Source organism: Mycena indigotica, assembly GCF_014461135.1.
Source record: "Mycena indigotica strain 171206Taipei chromosome Unknown Mind.scaff0006, whole genome shotgun sequence".
NCBI lineage: Eukaryota > Fungi > Basidiomycota > Agaricomycetes > Agaricales > Mycenaceae > Mycena > Mycena indigotica.
This window is the reverse complement of record NW_023503005.1, coordinates 1,910,606-1,925,724: the sequence shown is the minus strand read 5'-3', so window position 1 is coordinate 1,925,724 and position 15,119 is coordinate 1,910,606. Positions and strand designations below refer to the sequence as shown.

The 15,119-nt window shown below is 50.6% G+C and overlaps 6 protein-coding genes across 6 annotated transcripts; 3 read left to right on the top strand and 3 right to left on the bottom strand.

Moving 5' to 3' along the window:
* Positions 1-82: 82 nt before the first annotated feature.
* Positions 83-3,610, top strand: MIND_00699100 (alpha-1,2-Mannosidase; the record flags this gene model as incomplete). Its single annotated transcript, XM_037363695.1, has 18 exons — positions 83-240; positions 292-344; positions 399-415; positions 461-507; positions 561-699; positions 746-943; positions 992-1,037; positions 1,086-1,246; positions 1,297-1,425; positions 1,476-1,686; positions 1,734-1,778; positions 1,824-1,948; positions 1,994-2,081; positions 2,132-2,202; positions 2,246-2,569; positions 2,619-2,787; positions 2,835-3,322; positions 3,368-3,610. The coding sequence occupies exons 1-18, from the start codon at positions 104-106 to the stop codon at positions 3,608-3,610; spliced, it is 2,691 nt and encodes an 896-aa protein (XP_037219339.1). The 5' UTR covers positions 83-103.
* Positions 3,611-3,618: 8 nt separating this feature from the next.
* MIND_00699000 (Adenine phosphoribosyltransferase) lies at positions 3,619-4,307 on the bottom strand (the record flags this gene model as incomplete). Its single annotated transcript, XM_037363694.1, has 4 exons — positions 3,619-3,764; positions 3,810-3,885; positions 3,934-4,203; positions 4,248-4,307. 4 exons carry the CDS (start codon positions 4,305-4,307, stop codon positions 3,619-3,621), a joined length of 552 nt encoding a protein of 183 aa, XP_037219338.1.
* Positions 4,308-4,416: 109 nt separating this feature from the next.
* On the bottom strand, positions 4,417-5,382 carry MIND_00698900 (40S ribosomal protein S1; the record flags this gene model as incomplete). The annotated part of the gene is made up of 5 exons (XM_037363693.1): positions 4,417-4,476; positions 4,526-5,073; positions 5,128-5,208; positions 5,255-5,321; positions 5,368-5,382. 5 exons carry the CDS (start codon positions 5,380-5,382, stop codon positions 4,417-4,419), a joined length of 771 nt encoding a protein of 256 aa, XP_037219337.1.
* Positions 5,383-6,047: 665 nt separating this feature from the next.
* MIND_00698800 (MFS general substrate transporter) lies at positions 6,048-9,975 on the top strand (the record flags this gene model as incomplete). Its single annotated transcript, XM_037363692.1, has 19 exons — positions 6,048-6,619; positions 6,670-7,317; positions 7,374-7,489; positions 7,533-7,620; positions 7,678-7,900; positions 7,949-7,998; positions 8,049-8,158; positions 8,185-8,238; positions 8,287-8,352; positions 8,400-8,489; positions 8,536-8,585; positions 8,637-8,687; positions 8,732-8,788; positions 8,821-9,097; positions 9,148-9,177; positions 9,225-9,258; positions 9,309-9,451; positions 9,503-9,614; positions 9,660-9,975. The coding sequence occupies 19 exons, from the start codon at positions 6,048-6,050 to the stop codon at positions 9,973-9,975; spliced, it is 3,087 nt and encodes a 1,028-aa protein (XP_037219336.1).
* A 2,668-nt stretch (positions 9,976-12,643) lies between these two features.
* MIND_00698700 (uncharacterized protein) lies at positions 12,644-14,100 on the top strand (the record flags this gene model as incomplete). The annotated part of the gene is made up of 9 exons (XM_037363691.1): positions 12,644-12,930; positions 12,982-13,005; positions 13,058-13,106; positions 13,155-13,194; positions 13,249-13,469; positions 13,521-13,625; positions 13,676-13,732; positions 13,780-13,861; positions 13,910-14,100. The coding sequence occupies 9 exons, from the start codon at positions 12,644-12,646 to the stop codon at positions 14,098-14,100; spliced, it is 1,056 nt and encodes a 351-aa protein (XP_037219335.1).
* A 422-nt stretch (positions 14,101-14,522) lies between these two features.
* Positions 14,523-14,943, bottom strand: MIND_00698600 (uncharacterized protein; the record flags this gene model as incomplete). Its single annotated transcript, XM_037363690.1, has 2 exons — positions 14,523-14,569; positions 14,619-14,943. 2 exons carry the CDS (start codon positions 14,941-14,943, stop codon positions 14,523-14,525), a joined length of 372 nt encoding a protein of 123 aa, XP_037219334.1.
* Positions 14,944-15,119: the final 176 nt, after the last annotated feature.

The following is a 15,119-nucleotide window of genomic DNA, read 5'->3' as shown; positions in this document are numbered from 1 at the left end:
TCGCGGCGCGTAATCGCGAAAGAGGAAAAATCTCGGGCGCGTGACCTGATTACGCAACGCGATCGTGGCACTTGGACTTGCTTGTACCCATCGCATACCCCGAATGAAGTGGCGACAGTACTGGCCCGAGTACTTTGTCGCCTTACTTCTACTTGTTCTACAGGGCACAAGATGGAGCACGACAAATGCCGCTGCAGTTCGAAGCGCTGGTTGGACACCTGAGCGGAAACTCGCCGTCAGGTATGCAATGCTGGCGATCCCTCTTCAACAGTTTTCATTGAGAGATCAAAGGAACAAAGTGCGCGACTTGTGGTATCATGGGTTTAACAACTACATGACGTTCGGTTCGCGCTACGACTCTTAGTATCCCAAAATACTCACACGCGTTGTGCATCTAGCGTTTCCTATGGATGAAGTGGGCACTTCCAATCCAGTCACATTCGCTTTACAAATCCCTTAGCTCACCCCACTGTCTTGCTCTGGTCAAGGCCCTGACTGGGATCATCCGTGCGTGAGTTTCACCCGAATTTATGTTGCAGTCAGTCATATCCCACTTTCAGAGAGAACTACGCCTCAAATGATGTTCGGGGAAACTACTCCTTGACCTTAATTGACGTCCTCGACTCACTTGTTGTCCTTGGAGATCGACCGGGATTCGAGAAGGCAGTAAAGGATGTTATTGAATCGGTCTCATTCGATGTAAGCATCGCATCACCCACAGGTAGTGCATCTAATGTTCCAATAGGTAAACACTCGCCCACAAGTGTTTGAAACGACAATACGAGTTCTAGGAGGACTGCTATCTGGCCATATTTTTGCCAGTCAAACAAACCAGACGTTCTTTTTACCGTGGTACAAAGGCGAGCTGCTCCAACTTGCCCACGATCTTGGCGAACGATTACTTCCCGCATTTTCAACACCTACTGGACTGCCTTATGCGAGGGTGGGCTCCCACCTGATGTCTAGTTGAAGACTAGCTCAAAATTTGCAGATAAACCTGCGACATGGCGTGCTGAAAGGCGAGGGTATCGAAACATGTAGGCGCAATTCTTTGGCTGACAGGCAAATACTGATGTCTGACCAAGGTAGTGCTGGCGCAGGTTCCTTAATGCTGGAATTTGCGACTCTCAGCCGACTAACGGGTGACGATCGCTTTGAGAAGGCCGCGTACAAGGCGTTCTTTGCTGTTTGGAACCGCAGGTCGGATGCGGGTCTCGTCGGCAATACCATCAATATCCGCACTGGAGTATTTTATTCTTCTTTTTGTTCGGCGTACTCTAACTGACCGGCTATCAGACTTGGACAAAACCTGAGGTCAGCGGTATTGGTGCAGGGATCGATTCATTCCATGAATACGCCCTCAAATGGTATATCTTAAGGTTCGAGCTCTTTGTTTGGTTTTTTTTAACTGAATTCCCTGCAGCGGTAGGTCACTTCTAATATGCTGCTACAATCTTTTACTGATTTGAGTTTAGGCGATGTTGAGTTTTTGGACGTATGGGATGACTCATACGCAGCCATTATGCGCTGGTCCCGCGCACCAGACGGATTTTGGGTCAGGCTTGTTCCATATCATCGCTGAGTTAGCTGAAGCGGTGCCCCAGTATCGACCAGTTAACATGGTCAGTGGAGATACCGCATATTGGACTGTAGATTCGCTCTCTGCATTTTGGCCGGGTCTTCAAGGTTTGTGTTACACGAATTAGCGTTCCGTCTTCTGAATCCTTGGCCAGTTTTAGCTGGAGACGTGCAAAATGCGATCAAACTTCATCTGTTGTGTAAAATCTCCTTGGACGTCTTTATGTGTCGCTCATAGTGGTCAGATTATAATCTATGGCGAAAGCATTCGGGTCTCCCCGAAGTATACGACACCAACTACAAAGTTGCGACCGCGCATCAGTACCCCTTGCGTCCAGAATTCATAGAATCTAGCTGGTATCTCTACAGGGTTGGCAAACTACTTTTCTCGAATTTTTTTCGCTGACAAATCTAGGCTACCAAAGATTCCTTCTATTTGGATGTTGGGGAGCGAGTCCTATTCGATATAACCACACGAGCCAAGGTTCCGTGTGGACTTACAGGTGCATCTGCCTGGATCTCAAGTAAAACTCAGTCACTCATCTTCTCTCAGGAATCAAAGATCTTCGAACAAATGCGCGTGACGACAGAATGGAGTCATTTGCTCTGTCAGAAACGTTAAAAGTAAGTTGTACACGTTTTGGCCCGCATAGTTGACCCTTCTCAGTATCTTTATTTGCTATTTGATGAAGAAAATCCGTTACACCGCGACGACTCGAACTACGTCTTCACCACAGAAGGCCATCTGCTAACTTTGGGTAACGACCTGCAAAAGCCATCCAGTGCTCGTCGCAAGATGCGCAAAGTGGAGACGCACCAATGTCCTGCTTACCGGCCACATCATCGCAATGGGTCTAGCTTGTCAATGGGCATACGATCTCGCGGCGATGTCGATTACGCTCGCGCTCTTCTTGACCAGAGTCCGAGTGACCTCGATGAGAGCGCCTGGTCTCCGAATGGCTGGTGCGAGCGTCCTAACACTGATTTATTCGTATGGTCGTCTATTTCATTGCTTCTACAGCTGATGCGCAGTTTTGTAGGCCTACGACTTCATTCTATCTGCTGGCGGAAAACTTGTGGCCGAAGATATCAGTCCCTCGCGATTAAAACTAGATAAGGTGGACGATGGGTTCATTCTCCACAATGTCACTGGCATACGCATAAATATCGTTCAACGGCTGGATGGCAAGGGCTACGATGTGCGAAAATGTGAGTAAGCTCGATTTGTAACCTTTCTTGGTTGATCTTGGTATCAGTGGGCCACTACGATGTGCGTTCAGGAAATACAGTTTACATTGCGGACCACAACCTGTTTGCTTCTCCCGACACTTTCGAAGGTAATGATGACTTGCGACCACTGGACATCCCACTACGCTTCTTCACCACGGGCTCTGATCCCTTGTCGGAAGCTCAGACTGGCTTGCCGGACCTTCTTAACATGATGGAGTTCGCCACAACGGGTTACACGGCGTTGTTTGGACCAGAACTGGGGGTCTCTTCGGAACCTAATGCTCTGCGGATAGAGAAAGTCGACGGTGTTCCAGTCTATAGGGAACCAACAAACGCCAACGGGTGTGAAGAATATCACGAACGATTTCAGGACGTTGTGCTCGTGGCTCAACGGGGAGAATGCACGTTTTTGCAAAAACTGATTCGAGCAAGGGACGCTGGGGCTGCGGGCGTGTTGGTCATCAGCAACGAAAATATCGCACTAAATCCAACAGCAGATGCGGCAGAGTTGGAGGTGAGTGAATTGCTAGCATTAGTACTTGGCTAATGAGTTGGATAGGCGGCTGGGGACATCAAGGATGTGGCCTTGGTAGTGTTGACTCCACAAGTGGGTCAGCTGGTACATGAGATGCTGGACAGCACAGAAGAGCGAGGCGGCCAAGTGATGGTGCAGCTCGACCCGGAAGGAGTGCTCGTACCGCCAGTAGAGATTTCACGGGAGCAGGAGAAGCCAAAACCAGTTGAAAACAAGATTCTATATCTGAACGGGCATCCACTGCTGAACACACGGATAATAATATAGCGCATAATTTAATCGTCGGATTGTACAATGGAATAGACTGGCGCGTCGAGCTTGGAGCCGCCCTTGAGGAACGTAAGCTCGATTATGAAGAGGTATTCGAGGGTTTTGCCGCCTTGGACAGAGATCAGTTCGCCTGCAGCTTTGGCAGAGCCGCCTAAAGCAAAAGTTAGCGGATTTCGGGACCGAAGAAAGGACGAACCGGTGGCAATGAGATCGTCGATAACGACCACTGTCTGTCCCGGCTTTATGGCATCACTTTGCATCTCGAATGAGTCCTGCCGGATTGAGACCCATGCGTAGGGAGAAAAGAAAACGCGACTTACTTCGCCGTACTCTTTCACGTATGTCGCCGAGACACACTGGCCAGGGAGCTTGCCCTTCTTGCGGACGGGAACAAATGCTGCACCCAGTCTCATTGCGATGATGGGGCCCAGGAGGAAACCGCGCGCATCGAGGCCCACGACAACATCGATTTTCTTGGAGGGGGAGGCGGGGATGGTGTGCGATGTAAGGTGGTGAATAAGGTTGGTTATCAGTGTTTCGAACGCGACCGGATTGCGCAAAAGTGGGAAGATATCAAGAAAGACGATGCCCTGCTTTCGATAAGTCCATCGTTGACGGTGGAGGCTCGTTGAACCTTCTTGGGGAAGTCAGGATGGACGCCCAGTTGGCTTTTGAGGTATTCTATATCGGCCATGGAAGTAGAGAAGAAGAAAAGTGAAAAGATCAAAACAAAGTTGGAGCATGCTCATAGATTGGATGTGTGTAGCATAAAAAAAATGGGGCAGTATAAGCTACGACATGGTTTATACCGACGCAAGAACCTCCGGCTCCTTGAAGTCCTTGGCCACACGTGTACCCGTCTCCTGCAAGGAAGTATTATTTTGGAGAAAAAAAAGTAACATGACCACTCACGTCCGTTGTCTCCCCATGCAGCTCCATAAGTTTCGAGACATCGAATTTGGGGGCTTTGAGGATCTTTGCCTTGCGAACGTAGACGTTTTGGAGGGGGTAGATACTCCGTGCAGCCTTCTCGATCTCACGGCCAATAGCCTCTGGCACAAACTTCTGAACCAATTCCTTCAGGTCGCACGAAGTAGCCTCGCGGGTCATGATCTCGAACATTTTCTTCCGGATTTCTCGGATTTGCGATGACTGAGCGTACGTCGTCTTTCGCACTTGTGATTGACGGCGTTTCGTGAAGCCAATGGCAAAGAGACGGAGGAGGTAACCATCGGTCGTCTTTACGTCGACGTGGGCCTCGATGAGGGTTTGCCATTTACGGACAAGCGAACGGAGTTTGTCGGAAGTGAAGTCCATGCCGTGGAAGTTGGTCAGGCAGTTCTTGCCCTGCACTTCATCGACACGTAGTTTGATTTTGCGGAATGACTGCTCTTCGTCCTTGTTGAGGTCTGCCAGCGACACCTCAACGATACGGCCCTTAAGCGAATCGTTGGCGTTTTCTGTACAGGTGGAAAAATTAATCCGGGTAATGGAGGCACAAGATAACAACGCACTCAAGCCCTGTGAGCGATTCACAAGGGTCTTGCCGACATTGCGAACCTCGAAGATGGACGGGGCTTTGATGTCGTACCACTCTACGAAGGGTTAGCAAGAGCACAACAGTGCAAGAAAAACGCGTACCCTTTCGGGAGAAGGGGTCAACGACCTTTTTCTTGATACCCTTCTTGCCCTTGGATAGGCGCTTGTTCTGCAGACGATGAGTGGATGAAGCGATAGCCAGGGGTTGTCCATACTTTACCGACAGCCATAAGAGTCTTGAGGAGGAAGGGAACGAGTGATGGAAGGCGTAACGCGATCGTAACACTGGCCAGTCACATGCTGTCACATGCAACCTTCAGCCTTCGCTTCTGCTGCCAGATCACTTGCTGCACGCGACTGGACATGGCGCGACCATCCCGTATGTGTGGATAATGTACGGTTCGATATCGTTCACAGTTGCCTAGCCTTTCATTGGCTTTCTTGAACGCACTGTGTCTCATTCCAAACGGTCGCATACTCTCGACAACGATAGCGAAGAAGACCCTGCAACGGCCTCGATCTCAACAGAAACCTTGACTTGCAGGCAGTTTATTGTCTATTCGCCCACATTTCGCGTTCCAACGTTCTATTTCACGCTTCACGATTCGAGTTTGTGTTGTGCTTGATTTCAACCTGATTAATCTTATCGCTTGGCAGCTGGAAGTCCACTATCTTTGAATGATATTGTCACTACAACTCTCTTCCATCGATTTGCCCTGGATGGTACCGAACTGACGACGTTCGCGGCCACTTTACCTGGAGCCACATTCCCGTTGTTGTCGCAAGGCGAACATCCCGCATTAGGCACTCCTTGTTGGTTTTTACACCCTTGCGAGTCTGCGGCCGCTGTCGACGAAATTGTGGAGGAACTGGGCGCAAAAGGCGACGATGAACAATGGCTGAGATCGTGGTTGGTAGTGGTCGGGACAGTTTTGCATGTGATGTAGTCAGACTTCGGCTTTGTTTTTCTCTTGTCTTGCCATTTCACCGTTTTTTTCCATTGATCGTACGACACACATATCGCATGTTGTCTAGCGGCCGTTGTCTTCTTAAAACGGCCAGGCCTCGTTTCAGACACGTTCACCTTTCTTCCTCCACCATGGTCCATGAAGCAGTCATCGTTGCAGCCTCCCGCACCCCTACCGGCTCCCTAAACGGCACCCTCAAGTCGTTTACCGCCCCCCAGCTTGGGACTGCTGCTCTGAAACACGCACTCGCTTCAAAGCAAATCGATCCGAGCATCGTTGAGGAGCTCTACTTTGGCAATGTTGTCCAGGCTGGTGTTGGCCAGTCTCCTGCTCGCCAGGTCGCTCTCAGCGCCGGTTTGAGCACTGCTTCCGATGCTACCACCGTCAACAAAGTTTGCGCCAGTGGTATGAAATCGATTATCCTCGCTGCCCAAAGCATCCAACTCGGTGACCGCTCGGTCGTTGCTGCCGGAGGTATGGAGAGCATGAGTAATGCCCCGTACGTCTCTTTTTCTCGCGGATCTTGTTTCGCACTCATTCCACCGCTAGCTTCCTTATTCCCCGAACTAACCCTGGCTTTGGGAAATTCACTGCCATCGACTCCCTCGAGAATGACGGTCTGTGGGATGTCTACAACAACCAGGCGATGGGCAACTGTGGGGAATCTGCTGCCGTTAAACTCAACATTTCTCGTGAAGCCCAAGACGCTCATGCTGTTGAATCTTACAAACGCGCGGAACGGGCATGGGCATCGGGTGCTTTCGAGGCTGAAATTGTTCCGCTGACGGTCAAGGGAAAGAAGGGTGACACCATTGTCAAAGAGGATGAAGAGTACAAGCGTGTCATCTACGAGAAGGTCCCCAGTCTGAGGTCAGCATTCAAGCAGGGTGGAAGCATCACTGCCGCCAACTCTTCGCCTTTGAGTGATGGTGCCTCGGCGCTCATTCTCATGTCGGCAGAGAAGGCAAAGGAACTCGGCTTGAAGCCTTTGGCCAAGATTGTCTCCTACGCCGATGCCGGTGTTGAACCCATCGATTTCCCCATCGCACCCACCGTCGCTATCCCCCAAGCTCTCAAGAAAGCCAACCTCTCCGTGAACGATATCTCCCTCTTCGAGATCAACGAGGCTTTCTCTGTTGTGGTCCGAATTGCCGAACAAGTTCTCACTATCGATCCCGCCAAAATCAACGTCAATGGGTGCGTTTTGTGCCTTACCCTATTCCGTCTCTTTGTATCTCACAACCCGTTTACAGTGGAGCTGTTGCCCTTGGCCATGCGATAGGGAGCTCAGGAGCGCGGATAGTCGTTTCCTTAGTTCACGCCCTCAAGTCGGGTGAGTATGGCGCTGCTGGTGTTTGCAATGGTGTAAGTCAGTTGCTACCAGTATCTTCATGAACTAACTCCTTGTCCAGGGCGGCGCAGCCTCTGCTCTCATTATTCAAAAACTGTAGTCGATAATAAAAGAATCCAAAACATGAGAAGATCACGCCCGAAAAAGTTGTTTGCACCCACGATGCTTCTACATTTAACCTAGTCAGCCGACGCGTCCGATAAGAGTTCTCGTATAACAGCGCGCCACCCGTCTGTCATTCTCTCCGACCCCACCAAGATGTCCGAGAAAGAGAGCAGCAAGGCCTCCATCGAACGCGACCGCAGCGAGGACAAATTTGACAGCGTGACGATCGACTCCGCAGATGGGGACGAAGCTTTGAGGCTGGTTGGCCTAGTCAAAACGGCCGAGTTTACGGAGGAGTACAACCTGAAGCTACGGAGGAAACTGGTACCCATCCTTCAAAAATTCATCGCGCCACTTGACGGCAAAATATAGGACAAATTGATTCCACCACTTTGCGCTGCCGTCTACTTCACGCAGTTCCTGTAAGTCTTTTTGGTGAGGGTCCTGGGCTTGGCAGCTCACATTGATCCAGAGACAAGACATCATTGAACTACGCAAGGCTAGTTTTTACTCTCATCGGGTGCAGTGATGTCAACTCACAAAACGGCAATCAGTATTATGGGCCTGCCGATCACCGGCCAGGTGAGATGTCGAACCCGGCCGATTAGCCGTTACTGATCTTGACCAGAATTACAACCTTGTCTCGGCGGCATTCTATTTTGGTCGCATTTTCTTTCTCACCGACACACAGTAGAATTTATGTTGACTAGGTTTCCTGGTTTTCGAGTTCCCGACCGTTTACATCGCCCAGAAACTGCGAATCGCCAAATATCTGGGTGGGTCCACCATTCCTTATCGTGGTCCTTCTGAGAATGGTTTCCAGGCGTAAACATATGCATATGGGGGGCCGTTCTCATGCTCCACGCGGTGGGCACCTCGTTTGGTGCTTTTTTCGCATTGCGCTTTCTGCTTGGTGAGTGCCGTCGAAAGTTTTCCGTGGCTAACGGTTGTTTGTGAAGGCATGTGTGAATGTTGCGTTGCGCCGATTCTCATCCTCATCATATCGATGGTGCCTCCGGCCCATTACCTTTGATTCCCACAACTCTGAACATCTCCCTAGTTCTACAAGAAGAATGAACAAGCGTCTCGTATCTCGTGGTTCTATGTGATGGTATGACCTGACTATTTCTGAAGATCAAACCTGATTACGTAAAGAACGGGCTCACTCAAATATTTGGTGGTTTTGTTGCATATGCACGACTCTCCATCGCTGTCGACGAGTATCAGGCTAAACTTCACACCAGGGCATCTCCTTCTACGCTGGAAACCGACTAGCGCCATACAAGATCATCTACATTCTTCTTGGTGGACTTGCCATCGTGGTCGGTATTTGCGTCCTCATCTGGCTGCCCGATTCTCCGGTACACGCCAAATTCCTCACGAAGGAGGAGCGCATTGCTGCACTTGAGCGAGTCCGCGATGACCAAGGCGGAACTGAGAACAAGAGGATCAAGAAAGATCAGGTGATCGAGGCAGTCACTGACCTCAGAACGTGGCTCATCGTGCTGTCCACCCTACTCAGTGCGTTCCTGCTTCACTGGAGATGAGCGCTTGCTGATAAATCTGGACAGCGAGTATTCCCAACGGGGCTCTCAGCAACTGTAATGTAGTTTTAATCCTAATAAATATTACTGACGACGCGACACAGACAGCAACATCATTATTAAAAGCTTCGGATACACGTACGTTCCAAGCAACCGATTTTCGTCTTGCCGGACTTTTCGCGTTGCAGGTCTAAACAGACTCTGATTCTATCCACACCTGCTGGCATCGTTGCCGCCTTGATGACGCTTTTCTGTGGGTGGTTCTCGGACAAGAAAGGAGAGCGTCAGCTGCCGATTATCATTGCGCTTGTCCCCACCATTGTGGGTTCAGGTGAACCCTAACGGTCTCGCTGTTAGTTCAGTCTTGACGCTTGATTTACAGCCATCCTCATTGGCCTCAATCATTCAGGGATGAAAGGCGTCCTGCTGTTTGCTGTTTACCTTATCGGCACATTCGGCAGTGCGCTCTCCACAATATACGCCTATAACGCAAGGTAAGATCAGCATTTCACGTGGAGTTGAAAAAATACCGTCTCCAGCAACACCAGTGGCCACACGAAGAAGAGCACTATCAACGCCATGACGCTCGTTAGTTTCGCCGTCGGAAACATCATTGGCACACAAATATTCCAGCCCAAGGACGCACCTGACTACATCCCTGGCAAGATTGCCATAATGTGCTTGCTGATCATCCAGCTTTTCGTGTCGTTCCTATTGCGCTTCATCAACCTGCGTCTGAATCGCAAAAAGCGGGCCCATTTAGAGCGAGTGAAGCAAGAGCGTGGCTGGACGGACTCGGACATTCAGCGCGAGCGAGAGAAGCACGCCTTTTCGGACCTGACGGACAAACAGTGAGTTCAGCAGCAACGAAGAAAACATGACCGACACCTTCCAGGAACTTGTATTTCGTATATACGGCATGAATCTGTGGTAGACTTGTGTGCTGTAGTCAGATGGAGGTGGTGAGGACGTATTGAACTGTTGACGGTGCATTGAAGCAAGAACGAAAGTCTCCGCGCAAGTTGCGATAACGAGAGTCAGTCTACCCTGATAGCTGCGAACAGGTCGCGGGCAACAGGATGTTGTCTATCCGGATGAAAGGGCAGGATAACTGAGCCAAGTACTTCCAAGGCTTTCTTCATTTTTCGACGTCATTGCCGACAAGACGAGACAAAGGCACGGATATGATGTGATGAACATGTAGCATGGAAGATGACTGATAGCAAGACTACAGAATCGATATCAGGCATCCTTGTTGGTTCGTGCCCTTGGTTAATGAATCAGAAGACGTGAACTGAGCTGATACCAATGGCGGACGATAGACAGTTTTCCGAAAGGAATGGGGCTCGGAGTAATCGTTGGGGGGTGGAGATAGAAGAAAACGGAGGCCCGTCGCATTGTCTAACCAAGGGTTGTTACTCTCATTCCATTCGCTAAGGTAGCTCGTCGGCTAGTCTTTGTAATTTTGATCGGTGCACCCTCGAGACCGGTGGTTAATATGAACGTGATGAATGTGGGCTTTCATAGAGGGTTCTTCGAGGTAACAAAACTCGACTACTACGCATCTGTTCTCGGCGACGTTGCCTCAAGATCGTTAGACCAAAATGAACCGAGCCGAGCTATGACTCAAAAAGCACAAACATGCCGGAAACTGGAGGCGCCGCTCTGATGTTTCTAGTATTTGCCTTCTTTCAAGTGCAGCACGTGACCGTATATGGATTTTGTCCTGGGATGCTCCGAGTCAAGTTTATAGGTGGCTAGAATCCAACCAAAGGCGGTGTATTCGGGCGACGGGCGTAGTCAAAGGGAAACTGTCAGGAGCAAGTTTCTTCGGGAAGGCAGTTCAGTAGTCATCGGGACTTGGGGTATGCCAAGAGTTGCCGTCTATTTACGAGGCATCGAGATTGCGGCAAAGGCTCGGTAATCGAAGCATTGTGGAGGCCGGAGCAGGGATTCAGATTCAGACTAAGGATACAAGAAAATCTTTTAGCAAACGACTCAGAAGCTAAGAGAAGCATACCGGTACTCAATGCGTCCGAGAAAGAACGACGTGGGAAGCAGGAGTTATACCTATTCGATAAGATAGCAGTTATCTCAGCGTCAATTGCTCTCACTGGAAACAGTCTTTGTTATGCTCACCCAGATGGGTGACTGGGACTTGGCAACACGCGAGTGGTCTACGTTGAGGTGGAGCAACAAAACATCTTCTAACTTCTTCAAGCCCTCTTGTATCTGTTCTTCATGGAAGTTGCCATGTGAAGGTCTCTGAGCTGATGTTGCAAGTTGTGCGTAGCGGCGTTAGAAGTTGACAGTGGCTTCAGCTACATTGAGCACGATAGACTCCGCCGTGGAATAAGGGTTCTGTTGCGCCAGATACCACGGCTTTCTTCGATTGAGGGTCTCACGCCAATCGCTGAGAATGGGCTTCGACGACAAAGTGTTGGGAAAAGGCAAGTCGGAGAGAACGTGGGAGTTTTTTCCGTCTCTTCCTGCCATCTCCGATGTGCCAAGAACACATCCTCGTCGGGTCTGTCGTTTCCCGTACCACCTCTCTCGTCAAGCGTAAAAATACGGTATGCTATTTCCTACTCCGGTTCACATCACCATCGAGGCGTGGCCTCGTTCTCTTGATTGCCAAGCAATTATTCACACCAAATGCACTCCAGTGCTGCACGTACAGCGTAGAAGTTCAAGTTTAACGTTTTCTCCGGCTTTGTTGCTTCTCCGTCAGCCTCCACGGTGCCAAGCCCATTGAGAACCCCAAGAGCATTTCCTCGTCAAGAGAATTCACCGACGTGCCAGCGTCATTGTAACTGTCTGTGCTTAGACGGGTCGACCTGACGACCCATAATGGGGGAAGTTGGCCCTCGTCCCGACAGCCAAGAAATCTTCAATGTTGGCCTTATCGCCGCGCACTCGAGTGTAGTTGTAAACTTCTCACGACAACCGCGGGTAAAGGCCGTCCTCGACTTACTACCAGCAAATAATGCACTGGCCGTGTCCACGATACGGCGATCCAAAAATCATACGCAAACCGAGGGAAATTTCCTCACGAACATCTTTTTTTTTTTTGCAAACTGTCTATTTTTATCCTCTGCAGGTTTCCTTGCGGTTGGTATCTCAGGCCTCAGCTAGGACTGGAACTAGAAGGGTACTCAAACTAACGACCTCTCCAAGCAGTACCACATGCCATGTTTTTGGTCATCTGCGCTCAGTGGAGAGTCCGTGCCTGCGAATACCTCTGCCACAGTCCCAAACCCGGCGAATCCACTTGGGTCTCACGCGGATATGGAAATCTGGCGACTGATTTGACGTGAAGCCAAGAATTTCGATTCGAGCACAAGTGAACCTCGGGGAACCATGCAACTAATCTGGCTACGCGATAGCACCATTTGTTCGTTCCCAAGCTCTCCTGCGCTGTCCAAAAACCTTTAAAAGCTGCAACTGTTTCGATGGTTTTGTACCAACCCACTTCCACTTCTACCTCTTCGACCTCTAGAAACCACTTCTCCTCCACTACAACATGTCTCCTGCCCTCACCACCGAGACCACCTGGACCCTTCCCCCCTCACCGACTGCTCTCAAGGCGGCAGCACAAGCGACGGCCACCACGACCCCCACCACCACCGCGCCATACTACAATGCGCGCTTAGACCCCCGAAACTTCCTCGAAGGCCCTCTCTCTGCTGACCCCGCTACCCGTCTTCGTCAAATGCTTGCCCGACCTGGTATCGTCGTCGCGCCAGGAATCTGCGACGGTATATCCGCTCGATGCGCAGTCGAAGCCGGATTCGACTGCCTTTACCAAAGGTCTGAGTTCTATCAGTATTCTCTTTAGCTCGAGGCTAACACGCATGACAGTGGTGCCGCAACCACAGCTTCGAGGTCAGTTTCTATCGTCACCTGTGTGTGTCAATCGACTAAAAGTTACCCAAAGGCTTGGCCAACCTGACCTGGCTATTGCTACTTTGAACGACTTTGTTGGAGTGAGTTTCTCAATCCATCAGTTTATTGCATGTCCTGACGAAGACCAGGCGGCGGAGATGGTATGCAGCTTGAACCCGACGGTACCCGGTGATTAAACCCGCTTTCTTCTTCTCCTAGAGCACAGTCTAAGACTTCCTTTAGTCATCGCGGACGCCGACACTGGTTTTGGCGGCGCTAACATGGTTGCCCGCACTGTGACAAAATACGCCCGTGCTGGTGTTGCTGGCCTCCACATCGAGGACCAGGTCCAGACCAAGCGCTGCGGTCATCTCCTCGGCAAACAGGTCGTTTCCCGGGAAGAGTACATCACTCGAATCCGCGCCGCCGTCCAGGCTCGCGATGCCATCCCTGGATCCAACTTTGTTAGTCTTTTTTTCCATCGATGGCCGAGCTGCCACTGACGATTTTTACAGGTTGTCATTGCCCGCACTGACTCAGCTCAATGCCTCGGCTGGGAAGAGGCTCTGTTGCGTTTGAAGTTGGCGAGCCAAGTTGGCGCCGACGTGCTCTTCATCGAGGTAGGCTGTTAAATTCTTTACTTGATTGCCTTGTGCTCGACGTTGGATAGGGCGTCAAGACCAAGGAGCTGCTTGAGGAGACTGTCTCGACACTCGCACCCAAACCGGTCAGTGGATCCCATCTGCCTGCGAGCGGCATTCTGACAGTTTTCAGGTCCTCGTCAACGTCATATCTGGTGGCCTGACCCCCTCGTTCACCTCCCAAGACGCCGAGGCTATGGGGGCCAAGATCATCAGTGGGTTGCGTGCATCTTCGTCTTCGAATTGTCTGACAGAAAAAATAGTCTTCTCCCTTGCCTCTTGCGTTCCTATGGTCCATGCTCTTCGCTCTGCTTTCCAAAGCCTCAAAAACACCGGCACCGACTTCGTCGCCGCCCAGGGCATGGGCCCACGCGAGTTCTTCGAAGTGATGGGCCTTCGGAACGCGATCGAGCTTGACGCAAAAGCTGGCGGAACCGCCTACACCTCCATCTAGATTAGAAGGCTTGGCTTCTTGTGGAATAATTGGGACTTGGTCGGCGCTATATAAACATTGGTCTTGTATGTATTGATTTAGAGAACGGATCGCTTGTTTGGTCCTTGTGCGTTCAGTGTGCTTTGATTCCCACGCGTTTAAATTTGTGCGACTGTCAAACCAAGGGAATTGGCAGAAAATCCCAGATAAGGAAGTTTCGACTCGGACTTGTGCACTCCTCACATCTATTTGCTAATCTTGGCAGCAGTATGAACGCACGAGAAAGAATCCAAGAAACCTAGTGGCGAAATGGTCCAAAGAGGCGCAGAATTGTGACGTTGAACATTATAATACAAGACCGGGAACAATTTACACAGCTGTAAAGCGCATTAGCAAAGGAATTTGCGAGCCGAAACTAGGTACTGACGGCGAAACTAGACACTTCAACTAGCAGCTTTCAATGCCGCCTCATTGAATGGGTCACCAATTTCTGCCGCACATCAATCAACGACGATCAAGGCGCAAGTGTGCAGACATACCTTTTCTGAGTCCTTCAACGATATGCCCGTCTATGAGCTCCTCTTTGTCCCTCTTTCCACCTGCGCCGCCTTCTTTGCCCTCCCATCCACCACCCCGTCTTGGATCCTCGCGTCTTCTGGTCTTTACATCGCGGGAGGAGGAGGCAGCGAAGGACCCTCCAGTTGGCAGACGACGCTTAGCAGCGCTGGCAGTGAAGGAGGAAGTGAAGTGGCTCGTCAGATTGGTGAGGAACATCGAGCCGGATGGTGGAGCCGGGAAGTGTTCATCGGGTGGAGTATCTGAGACAGGCGACGATGAGCCGGAGTCGGGATCTGGTGAATGCATGGCTGGGATGGATATGAAGTAGCGGCGTAATGGGAGTCGCGATGCACCTCGAGTCAATGTAGTGTGACACTCTGGTCACACTTTCACGTTGTCTGTGGACTCGATCCGACCTCCAACGCGCTCAAGCCGCAAATACAAGACCTTCAGGCTCAAGCATTCATCCTAGCTTCTCAAAT